Genomic DNA, 12,164 nt, shown 5'->3' with positions numbered 1-12,164 from the left:
TCTGTAGGTAGTTTTCGGCCTGCTTTGTCTTTTGTTTTTCATTTTCCTTCATTTTAAGGATGCACTGCAGACCAGGCTGAGATATGCCACTTTTTGGGGTAATAGCTCTTTGGAATCACGTCGTTGGTATAGAAATACTTTATTCCTGCCAGACTACATTGCCTTTGCATCTTTTGTAGATTCAACAAAATAGATTTGAACAAACTATATATTTTTGTGACACACTTCTAGCTACAAAGATACAGTTTAAAATTGTTTATGTTCAAGAAACCAGTTTCAGGTGATTTAAGTTGTGTGACAGGACACATCATCATTCTGGAAGCAGCAATCAGAAGATGGGTATACTGTTGTTGTAAGGGGAGGGTGAGAAACAATACCCAGGTAGGCTTTGGCACTGATGATGGTCACTTGGTACTAAGGGGTCCAAAGTGTGCCAAGAAAATATTCCCTATACCATTACACCACCATCAGCTCTATGAATTTGTAATAAGCCTGCTTTCATGTGGATTATGCTACGTTCAGAGCATGCCTTCTGAATATGGCAGCAGAAATTTAAACTCACAATGTTATGTTGTTCAATTTTGCTACCCATGCAAGCTGTAGCCCCGGTTCCCCCTTTTTGTTTACAGGGGTAGCACCGAGTGCGGTCAGTAAAGAGAACATCAACATATTATGTTTAGAGCCCTTGTGCATACCTTGGTTGTAACAAGTGGTCATTTGAGCTAAAGTTCTGTTGCTAACAGCTCGAATCATTCTGGCCGTTCCGCTCATGCGATGTCTCATTTCACTAAAACAACTGTGGCTAACTGCATATTCTTATTGTTTTAGACCATTCTTTATCAACAAGAGAACTCGCTGTGCAGGAAAATCCCAGCAGATCAACAGATTCTGAAAGCCAGCCCATCTGGCACCAACAAACAAGCCACATTTAAAGTCATCATCACCTTTCATCCCCAGTCTGATGGTCTATTTGAACTTCAACGGGGCTGCTGACCACGTCTACATGTCACATTGAGTTGCAGTCGTGTGATTGGCTCATCACATCTTTGTGTTAATGAGCAGCTGAATACAGTGGCCACTGAGTCTATATAGACATACAATCTTGTTGTGCTTCAGAGAACATGTTCTGTGGGGGCGGGCTGCTATGACTGGAATGCATGGAGCTCCATCTGTGCAGAGATTTACAGTCCTTTGTCTGGACTTGTCCCTATATTTTTGTTATATAGAGATGGGCTTTCGAGTGTTGTCTTTTGTCAAGGTTGACAGTGGCTACAAGCACTCTATACACTCTGTGATTTACCCCGCAAACACGCTCCCACAACGTATTAAACTACAGTTGTAGGCTAGCTGTCATTCTACGAAAGCGTCTGCTTGGCTTTTCTCTGAGCTGAGGATGTGATCTCAGGAAAAGATTTATTCTGGTTAATAAGTGCTTTCATAACTTTAAAGACTCAGTTGTTTCTCAGCTAAAAATCACAATATTAGAACCAGTCCATTTACCATTCACCCATTACAAGCAGGGAAGTGCAGGGCGGGAAAAGCTAACACAGAACGTCCAAAGTCTGCAGTTCAGAAAGTGTTTTAGTCCTCACAGACTCCTATTTCAAAATGCCCAAACTTACACCAGTGAAAGGCATGTTTACAGCCTGCTGCAAAAAGCATTTTTGACCTCCGTCACTTCTTCCATCATATCTGGTGTGCCAGTGGCGGCGTGTGGTTTGTGGCTCAGCTGCAGGGAAGGGGTGGAGCAGTATGTTCATGGGGGCAGTGCCAGAGGAGGCCGACTGGCACAGCTGTCAGCCATCACACCAATCACTCCTTCCCTGTTTAGGTAGCAGCCGGGTCCTGGTGGAGAGAGCTGTGCGGTGTGTGTGAAGAGGGCAGCGGAAAAGCTGCGTGTGAATCAAAACACTGTTCTCCCGAGTGCCGGGTCCTTCTTACCACAGCCTCACTTCCATCAACATTTTAAGTTATTTGACAAAAGATTACTGCTGAATTTACACTTTCTACCATCAGTTTGACCTTGTCTGTAAAACCATATCATCAGCCTTCAGGGACATTTATAAGGTGTCTATACAGGGTCCATGTGTGACCATAAGTGTCAGAATCAGAAAGAGTTTTATTGCCAAATGTTGAGCAGGTTTACAACATTAGGAAATTGCTTCGGTACTTAGTGCGAAACATACTGTTAAACAAACACTTAAATAAACATAAAATGTAATTTAAAAGTGCTAAGCAGATAGATATATACATGTTAGTGGTGGGAACAGTCATACGGTTATTGTTCATGAGTCCAACATGAGGGGAAGAAACTGTTCTTATGGCGAGAGGTTCTGGTGCGAATGGACCGGAGCCTCCTGCCTGAGGGGAGCAGGTCAAACAGACTGTGTCCAGGGTGCGAAGGGCCAGCTAAGATCTGAGCTGCACGCCCCAGTGTCCTGGAGGTGTACAGGTCCTGCAGAGATGGGAGTCTGCAGCCAATCACCTTCTCAGCAGAGCGCACAACACGCTGCAGTCTCTAGTTAGTTTGTTCATCAGGAAATAGGCCCTGACTCTGTGTAGAGAGTAATTTGTTACTCTGCTCATGGCATTGTGTTACTCGTTGAGGTCCCCTCAGATGTATTGTGAATTAATTGCCAGGTGACAATATAATGTGAAATCTTTAATTGGTTCTGATAACCAATCCCTTTCCTAACAGGAGCCCAGCTGTAGACCTCCAGTGTGAGAACACTTCATTGTCAAAGTGTGAGGACAGGGAATGATGATTAACTTGGTAGTGGTAGAAGTATTTCTGAGGCATTTCAGAATTCAAGCAGTTACATAAGAGCCTCAGCTTCACCTTCACATATACAGTTTTTAGCAGTTAAAGGCGATGGGGTTTTGTCATCATCCTGCTGAGCGGGCAGAGGCGGTGTGGATGCCAAGGTTTGTGAATGCGATAACTCGAGAACGGAGCACCACAGGACTTTGAAACTGATACCACAGGTGTATCTGCTAGAAACCTCAGCTTAGTTCTAATCTCAGCGACTGTGAGATCATTCCTGCGCGTGGCCTTCTACCTGCACATCTCCTCCATCTAACACACTGTAAACACTGCAGTAGTTGCACCCTTTCTGCACACGCGCTTTTCTACTCAGTAATATTCCCGTCAATACTATAATCACCTCTGTCAGTCCTTGATATTTATTATTGAGTGATTTGTATATATTGTGTTATTTCTTAAATTTGTAGATCTGTAACATATTGTATTGCTAAATAGTCTGTTTCTGTTACTGCGTTGGAGCAACTGTAACCCACATGATTTCCTCAGGGATTTATAAAGTATGCTGATTCTGAAGGTCAGAGTTCAAGTTCTATGAAATTCTTTTGAATGCGGTAACTCCATAAGGAATCAATCTCAGTAACCTCGACCTCAAGGCTAGAGGTCAGAGGTCAAGTTGTCTGAAAGTTTTCTCTTTTTTCCTGATTGCTGTGATGATTGACAAACTTGGCTAACACAATTGTTGTGAGGACTATATTTATTGCATAACATTATGGGTGTGTCAGCGTTGCTGCATGTTTTCGCCTAACTCTTTCCATCTCACCCTGTAGTTCGTCCACAGGCCTCTGTTTCCATCGACATGATGTCAAACAGCAGCATCCTGGAGCTGGCTGACCACCCTGCGGGCTGGGGGCCTGGGGATCGGGTGGTGGTGGCCAGTACAGACTACTCAATGCACCAGGCTGAAGAGTTTACACTGTTGCCCTGTCCGACCTGCGCATCCAACCAGTTGAAGGTCAGAGGTAAGAGTGCAGCAGCTGACAGTGTGCTGCAGTTCTAGGCTGCAAGGACGGGAATTTATGCTGCTGGTAATTCTGCACCACAGTCAAATGTCAGCTTTCACTCAGAGTTGTGGCACATAGTGTCCTAGACAGGTCTTTGAAAAAGAGTTGTAGCTGTGGTCTGCCATCACCAGTGTGTGAATGGGTGAATGACTGAATGTAGTGTGAAGCGCTTTGGGGTCCTTAGGGACTAGAAAAGCGCTATACAAATGCAGGCCATTTACCATTTACTGACTAAAAAGTACGTCATGACTCGAGTCCCACTGCCTTGAAACGAGTGAAACTAATTTAAAAATGTAAGCTGTCATTACCTCTGAAGAAACTGGAATGCCATTCTTTGATTGTATCCAGAGTCAGATTAGTTTAGTGGTGAACACTGAATATTTTTCATTTTTCTGAATGACAACTCTGCTTCAGTTTCATTAAACGATTAACTAAACGTGTATTAGAACAGACGCCTGTATTAATGGAGTATGTGTCCAAGGCGTTTTATGATTATACTGTTGCCTTCACATAATCTAAAAATCCTTCTAGAAGCATCTACATGAAATTTAATCTTAAGAGCTTGTAAGAAGGCAGCTGGACTTCTTTAAATTATCTGAAGCTCTTTCACCTCATCCAAGAGACATTTTCAGTTCTAAAACCAAATGCTGAGTCCCAGGTATTTTAACTAGTGGGGCTTGTCCCTTAGTAAGTGGCCACTGACCCACTAAGATTAAGACTGAGACTCACACAAAAACATTTTAATCATTCAGATTTGATTGAATTAGACATAAAAACATTAACACATAACAAGACAGTTTAAAGACACTGACATAGAGTGCAAGGAAATTTGACCCAATACTAAGTTACTGGGTAATATTCATCTGTCAGATATCCAGTATACACTATCTGGTTCACATGAAGTTATGTTTCCACTTTGTCTTTGGATATGAAGTCACAGATTCTTCCATGGTCACAGTCAGTGACCACTAAACCAACCATCAGTTCTCCCATTACATACTTTTAGACTGTTTCCAAGGAGGCGCAGTCTTGATGACCTGGGCAAATCATTCTTTAGCCATTGGCTCATATAATCCAAAACATCTCTCCAGAAAAGAAAAACTTTGGAAGACTCCCATAATGCATGCACATAGGTGCCTCTTTCTATCTTAAATTTGCAACATTAAACATCATTAATTAAACCCATTTTGTGTAATTTAGATGGGAAACCGCCTGGAAGTTGTACTTTGAACAATTCAGACATTCACCTGAAATGTCTGAATTCAGGAACTGTAATGTGTTAAAGGAGAATCCCTGGGCACTGATGCTGAGGTGCTCCTGATGTGTTTATCAGAGTGTGGATGCTCGATAGAAAGCACCTACGCTGAGAAAAATGTGTTTGTGTGAATGGCTGAAAGAGGTTTGTACCAAGTAAACATTCAACATTAGTCATAAACACACATCTTCTTTTTATTTGACAGAACTGATTCTACATTGAAAAATAAAACCAAGTGTGTTGCTAACTCTCCAAAGGTTGATTCTGTTCATCTGGACGTAGCGTTTTCAGATGAACAGAATCAACCTTTGGAGATTTACTTACCTGGATTGATTGAGAATGCGTCAAGACAAGTGTGTTGCTAAGTTACTAAGTTTACTTTTATGGCACTAAAAGACTTAAAAAGCTGCCAAATGTACCACAAGGTGAAAAGTGAGAGCTGTAGCCACAAGAAAGAAGCTAAGCTAATGAAAAAAGGCTGAGCCCAGTGGAAACTTATCACTGAAGGATAAGGTGAGGGACCCTCAATCAATTTCTTGTAACTGCAAGGCAGTCTGGTCAGCTTTAACACACTGAGGCAGCTTCTTTCACCCTTTAGATACACACACACTTTTGTGTCTGCTGTGTGCATTAATGCAGGTTTATCTCAAAGCAAAAGCAATCGGAGTGTGCAATGTGAACATTTTGAACATTTGAAGGTGTTTCTTTTGAAGTGACTTAGCACAACTGATTCAGGTGTGGTCTGAGAACAACATGGCATTATGGCAGGTGTGATCCTGTGGCATCATTTTATCAACTAATAATTATTGTTGGTGCTCTAATGTGTTTGCCTTACAATATAAAGCTTTTAGGAACCGTTGTTGTCACTTGTCACATTTAACTGGTGGCGCAACAACAGCACGAGCAAGAGTGACCCTCAGACCAGTTTGTACACTACACACCCTGAGCTGGCAACGAATGCTTTCAGACTGCCAAGTGCACAGCCAGTTTACTGTTCCCACTGAACCATAATTTAGCATAATTCATGTCACACCTAGTCATTAGGTAAGCTGCAGTCAGCATTCTGTTTCTATTTTTTCCTCCACTGGCCACAAAAACAAAATGAAAATGATAAGATGTGCACGAGTCTGTCCTGCACTATTGTTCTTCACTTGCAACAATAATGTTGACTTGCACACAAGATTCTTGCACTGTAGCTAAGTTACAGCTAGCTGGCTAATTTATCTCCATATTGACGATTATTGTAGAGGTAAGTTATTATCATGAAGTCATATTAGACTTTAGCATTTGGTAGCAGTAACACTAACAGTCAATCTAGGATTAGCCAACTAACTGTTACTGTTAAAATGTCTCGATACATGTAAGGAAATTAAGGAAATTCCAAAAAGCTAATTCTGTTCATCTGGACTTCTTCACAAAGTCACTCGGATGATGTAATTGTTAGGTATAACTCTATGTGGTTATATACTGTGAATCTTCTGATGGCCAGCCAAGTTACAAGATCATCATGCAGCGTATAGCCAACGTAGCCAGCCTAGATACATTAGCTGGCCTGTGATCCATCAGGCTAACGTTAGCCAAAAGAAGTTTGCTTCACCAATTAAATGTCCTGTCTCGCTGATGCACATCACAATAGTTTTAACCTAATGCACAAATGTCCATTTGGTCACACAGGCTTCACTTTCTCTGATGTTCACTTACCTGCAAGCACAGATCAACTGTTTTTTACCCACAGCATGTAAAGACATTTTATTGAGGCACTGAAGTTGCTATTTATTGTTTAGTTTTTTTATTGTATGTATTTATTTATCTAGAACTCCTGTCATGACAATTGTGTATTTGCCACATTGTGAGGACTTGCCTCCCTTATAGAGGACAGTTCCATGTTGCTTAAATCATTAAACCAAGACTTGCCAGAATAAGGATAGTTCATCACTAGGGAACTAGAGCTAGAAAAAGATATCAGGAAATGAATGTAAGCCGAGTGAAAGGATGGTAACACATCCTCTGTGGGTATGTGTATTTCTAAATATGCAGTGTGATAGAGGCCAGGTGGAGACAGCCTATAGCAGTGTGTGGGAGTTGGTGGAAGGTGTTTGGTCTGACTCAGGGCCAAGGAAAAGTCTTAGCCTGTATCCTGGAGGACTGTATGTTCTTGACTGAGCCCATTCATGTTGGCACACACACACTTGGATACCATCACGCATACTGATATGAAAACATTCACTTCCAGACTATTTTTCTTTCTGTCTCGCTGCATTCACATGCTATAGCTCTTCGGAAAAGCCCCTGGTGCTTGCAGAAGCTAAAACTGGCATGGCATCTTCTTTCCTACCTGTCAATTCCTGACACTAATTCACACACCAAAAAGATAAGTTTGCATTTCAGTATTAACAGATTTATTTTCAAGTCTCCACTGAAGCTGCTGGAATTTCTTTTCTGCATGGCTGCATAAAAATATCAGACCTAGTAGCGCTCTCTTTTTTCCTTAGGTCTCTGACATCACTTGTTATTTTGCTAAGTGAAAGCCCTGCTTTTACCAGCCCGAGGCTTTTCCTCAGAGCGCTTGTCACTCTCAGCACGACTATAATCTGTTACATTAATTAATTTTTTTTTTTTTATTAACCTTTATTTAACCAGGAAGATCCCATTGAGATTAAAAACCTCTTTTTCAAGGGAGACCTGGCCAAGATAGGCAGCAGCAGATGTCTCACAGTTACAGAAATTACTCAAACACAGGCAGCAACAACACACATGCAACAATAAGTGAAAGAATACAAATAAAATAAAAATAAAATTCAATAAAATTCAAATAAAATAAAAAGTCAGTTAAAATGACAATCAATCTAATTGAAACAGTTGCATGTTATGGACTTGGCCTCAAGGATTCGTAGTTTAGATTTAAAATCACTTAATGAAATGAATTCAGTCATTTTCCATTCCTTCTGCAGTTTGTTCCAGGCCGAGGGTGCTAAATGGACAAAAGCTCTTTTACCAAGTTCAGTTCGGGCAAATGGAACAGAAAGCAACAAGTAACCATTACCTTCAAGAGTGGTTACTGATGGGATTGTTTGGGCTCGTTTCCTTGATTTAGAAAACAACATGAGCTTTGTTTTGTCTGCGTTGAGAACAAGTTTAAGCTGATGTAATGAGTGCTGGACAGCAGAAAAGGCTTTCTGCAAGGAGTCGATGGCTTGGACAAGAGTTGAACCACAGCTGTAAATAACTGTATCATCAGCATAGAAGTGCAAGTTTGCATCTGGCACATGTAGACTAAGATTGTTTACGTAAATGATAAATAGAAGGGGACCTAATACAGAACCCTGTGGCACTCCGCTGTGCACTGTAACAAAGTCAGAACATAGACCGTCAGATTTAATGCACTGAGTCCTGTTACTGAGGTAGTTTGAGAACCATGCCACTGCTCTCTCAGAGAGTCCTGACTGGAAGAGTCTAAGTTTTAAAATAATTCCTGCTCACGTGCCACTTTGCAGCACTATTTTTGAACACACGCTGATAATCGAGTTTGTCCTCCACCCTTGAGGTTATACACAAACAGGAAGAGTGTTGTTTTTGTTGTCCCAGCAGAGAGCTGGGAGATAGATGAGAAAGAGAGCGAGACAGCCTGAGGCTATTTATCAGTATGACTTCAATCATCTGAACATTTGACAGTTCTAACAGGCATATTGGTTATGCCTCCTTGAGTCATGGTGGTTTGTGTGTCCCAGTGATCCCAGGAGATATGTTGTAGGGGGCTTTTGCCCCTGGTAGCTTCAGTTGAGTCCATGACCACACTATAGTGCCCAGGACAAGATTAACAGGGCCCCACCATGGAGCCAGTTCTGAGCTCACAGGCCTAAGTCTATGAGGTGCAGCCCTCTCATTGGCTCATCACCTGGAGGAGGTGTTGTAGGAGTCAGGTGCAGTGTGCAGTCAGAGGTCAAATCTACAACTTCCTCACAACTCATCGCTCTGGTGACGTAAGAGCCCCAGTTGGTGTCTGATGTTGGACGATACGAGTTAACCTTGTGCTCACTTCAGTGGATCTCTTGGACTCAAAAACCAGTCTCCTGGAGAAGGGCTGGACTTTTACCAGCATGGAATTGCCTCGGTGAGAGATGGGGCGATTGACCTGTACGCTGGGGTTTCTCCCAGTGGGGTAAGAGGCTTGTTTTCCTTCAGGGGAACAGTTCCTGACTGTCCTAACTGCAAACGATTAATTGTGAGCAGTCACTGAATGCTGCTGGCGGTGACCCCTATCAATCACCAGTCACTAGGCTAAAGTGTGCAAAGTGCTATCTGCGAGTCAACAGCGTCAAAGGGATCGCAAAGAAGTATACGGTACTGCTGCAGGTAACCAACTTAAAACAATGTATTGCTTTTTATTGAGCAAATACAAGTGAAACCTCTTTAGCGCATCCCTTTGTAATGCAGAAGAAATTGCAGCATTCAGTAATTCTTCTTTTGTTTGCATTGTAAAGAACAGGGATCTAAAACCTTTAAGTCTGGGCTGTTGATGCTTTAAATCAGAATGAAAATGTTCTTTTGTACTTTTTAAGCTCTGGCTGCTCTGGTGGAGGGAGTAGGTGGAGAAAAGAGATTAAGCATGTGTGGGTGTATGATGCTCACTCTCTCAGATTTCACACTTGAATATTTCTTTGACAGTTTTTTCCTGGCTTGGCTTCAGTTTTTCTAATCAGCACGTTTGTGTTGTTGAGGATATGTATGTGGAGGAGGGCGGACGAGAACTGTTATCGTTTCTAAGAGCCGTCTTCCACTTACTCTGATCTTGTTGTCCTTTCTACTTCTCACTGCTTTTCATGGGATCATTTTTGCTTTTCCTTCACTGCTTTTTTACTGAGGTATAAATGGTCCTTCCAAGGCTTTATTTTAATTACAAAAAACATAATACTGTAGCTTGCCTATGAGGCCCAGTGTGACTGTAGGTGTGGGGGACGCTTTGGGTTTTTTGCTCGCTACAGAGTTTTAGAATGATTGCAGAATTCAGAAACACTTTGTTGTTGTTTTGTACCTGCTGTTGGTACCTTTGGAGCATTTTTCATGAAAGTATCTGACAAATAATATTACAGTGATTACATGTCAGAGCATGTAAATAAATTTTGACTCAAAAACACTATCATGGTGGCATTGATCAAAAATGCCCCAAACTCATAGATGATGGCACAGTGACTGAGTCCATCTTGGATAAACAGAATGGTCTCCTGCCTTTTCCCCCAAAGAATCAGTCAGCGTAGTGACTTGTGCTGGTATTCCCAAAGCCATAATCAGAGAATTTTCTTCTTGAATGTTGGGGAACTGGTCAAGGTGTAACCTGTCTTTTTGGGGCGATCGTGGCTCAACAGTTGGCAGTTCATCTTGTAATCGGAAGGTTGCCGGTTCGAGCCCCGGCTCTGACAGTCTCGGTCGTTGTGTCCGTGGGCGAGACACTTCACCCGTTGCCTACTGGTGGTGGTCAGAGGGCCCAGCCTCGCCTCTGTCAGTGTATCTGTGGCTGCAATGTAGCTGCCATCACCAGTGTGTGTGAATGACTGAATGTAGTGTAAAGCGCTATACGAATACAGGCCATTTAGCATTTTTAACCTTGTTGCTGAACAAAATTGAGAGAGAGGCCATCAAAGCAAACACCTGGGTTTGTGCCTGTGTGGTTGGAAGACTTACCTGTAAAAGGTCTTTTATTTTATCCTGCCTTTAACTTATAAGAACTACTGCAGCCACAGGATTAACTAATTGCCGTTTTTCTACATTCTAGTCTTTTTAAATGTTTTAACACTTTGTTGATGCTGTTATTGTTATTTTGAATTCCAAAAAAAACCCACTGTGAACTTAAGGATGATTCTTATTTAATGCTTTCTTTCTTTCTTTCTTTCTTTCTTTCTTTCTTTTGTTTCTTTCTTTCTTTCTTTCTTTCTTTCTTTCTTTCTTTCTTTTTTACATCTGTAGATATTATGATGCTATTGATTTCTTTTGGTGGCTTTGTAGGAAAAAACTGATACTGTAATGGATTGGAATTGCACTGGCTCTATCCCTTTTCCAACTCCCTGATTCTCCTGCATTAAATTGTTACATTTGATGTTTGCACAAATTGTTTTGTGCTTTTTGACTTGATTAAGCACCTGCGTCTGTGTTATGGGATCTGCACTGGGCATCAAAAAGCGATGGGCAACGTCAGACTAAAAGAAAGGAAAATACCACATTGATGAAGTAGTTGCATTTCCACAGGAATAGGCCCTTAAACCTTGCAACTGCTCAAGGAGTAAAAGGGCACGCTGCCTTTTGGTTGCAGCAGGCTGAGGAAAGTCGTCCTCACTGGCCAACAAGGTTATCAGCAGGTGCAGCGTGGATGTTAATAAGTTCAGTCTGAGTGTGGGTAAGGCAGAGGTAAAGAAGTGCTCCTGTGCTTGACTCAGAGTTGAACTCGTCTTCTTTGTCTCTGACGCTGATGTGTTGTAGGTCAGTGTGTTTTCACACCAACGGTTCTTTTTTACTGTGCATGTGTTCTGTGTATGCAGGTAAAGCCAAGTTTATCCACATGGGAGAGGAGGTGGATGGGGTAGACATGAGGGCCGAGGTCGGCCTGCTGAGTCGTAATATCCTGCTTTGTGGTGAGATGGAGCCCAGCTGCTATGGCAATGAGGCCTGCAAGTTCTTCAACTTTGACACTTTCGGAGGACATTTGAAGGTAAACTCTTCTGTTAGCTGTCGTTTGCAGAATAGGCAACACCGTGTGAACAGGCTTGAAAAGGAGGAAAAACGATCCCTTTAAAGAGAACCTGTCGTAGCCATTTATTCCCAGCTTCATACTTTAATTCTTGGGCTATACTATAGAATAGTGTTCTGCCATCTGCTTAATGATGATAATGATAATCCTTTTATAAGATTGTAAAAGCAGATATGCAGGGCTTCTGCCTCAGCTGTCTGAGGTGAAGTTAGGGATATGGACCCAAGAGTAGAAAAAAAACCTGTTAAAAAGAAGGTTATGACCTGTGATTCAAGCAACAAAAAACGTTTTATTCCAGACCAATGACAGCTACTTTTCTCAGGAACTGCAGAGCTCCACAGAGTG

General features: G+C 41.9%; 1 protein-coding gene across 3 annotated transcripts in view; it reads left to right on the top strand.

Annotated features, from left to right (window-relative positions):
• Positions 1–12,164, top strand: part of cemip (cell migration inducing hyaluronidase 1) — a 156,770-nt gene that overhangs the window by 90,192 nt on the left and 54,414 nt on the right. For all 3 annotated transcript variants that reach the window (XM_082530610.1, XM_082530611.1, XM_082530612.1), the window contains exons 11-12: positions 3,592–3,783; positions 11,611–11,780. In XM_082530610.1, coding sequence (XP_082386736.1) covers positions 3,592–3,783; positions 11,611–11,780 — 362 coding nt within the window. The remainder of the gene's footprint in view (positions 1–3,591; positions 3,784–11,610; positions 11,781–12,164) is intronic.

Source organism: Aulonocara stuartgranti (assembly GCF_965226115.1).
Source record: "Aulonocara stuartgranti genome assembly, chromosome: 1".
Taxonomy (NCBI): domain Eukaryota; kingdom Metazoa; phylum Chordata; class Actinopteri; order Cichliformes; family Cichlidae; genus Aulonocara; species Aulonocara stuartgranti.
The sequence above is the reverse complement of the archived record's forward strand: the minus strand, read 5'-3'. Positions and strand labels throughout refer to the sequence as shown.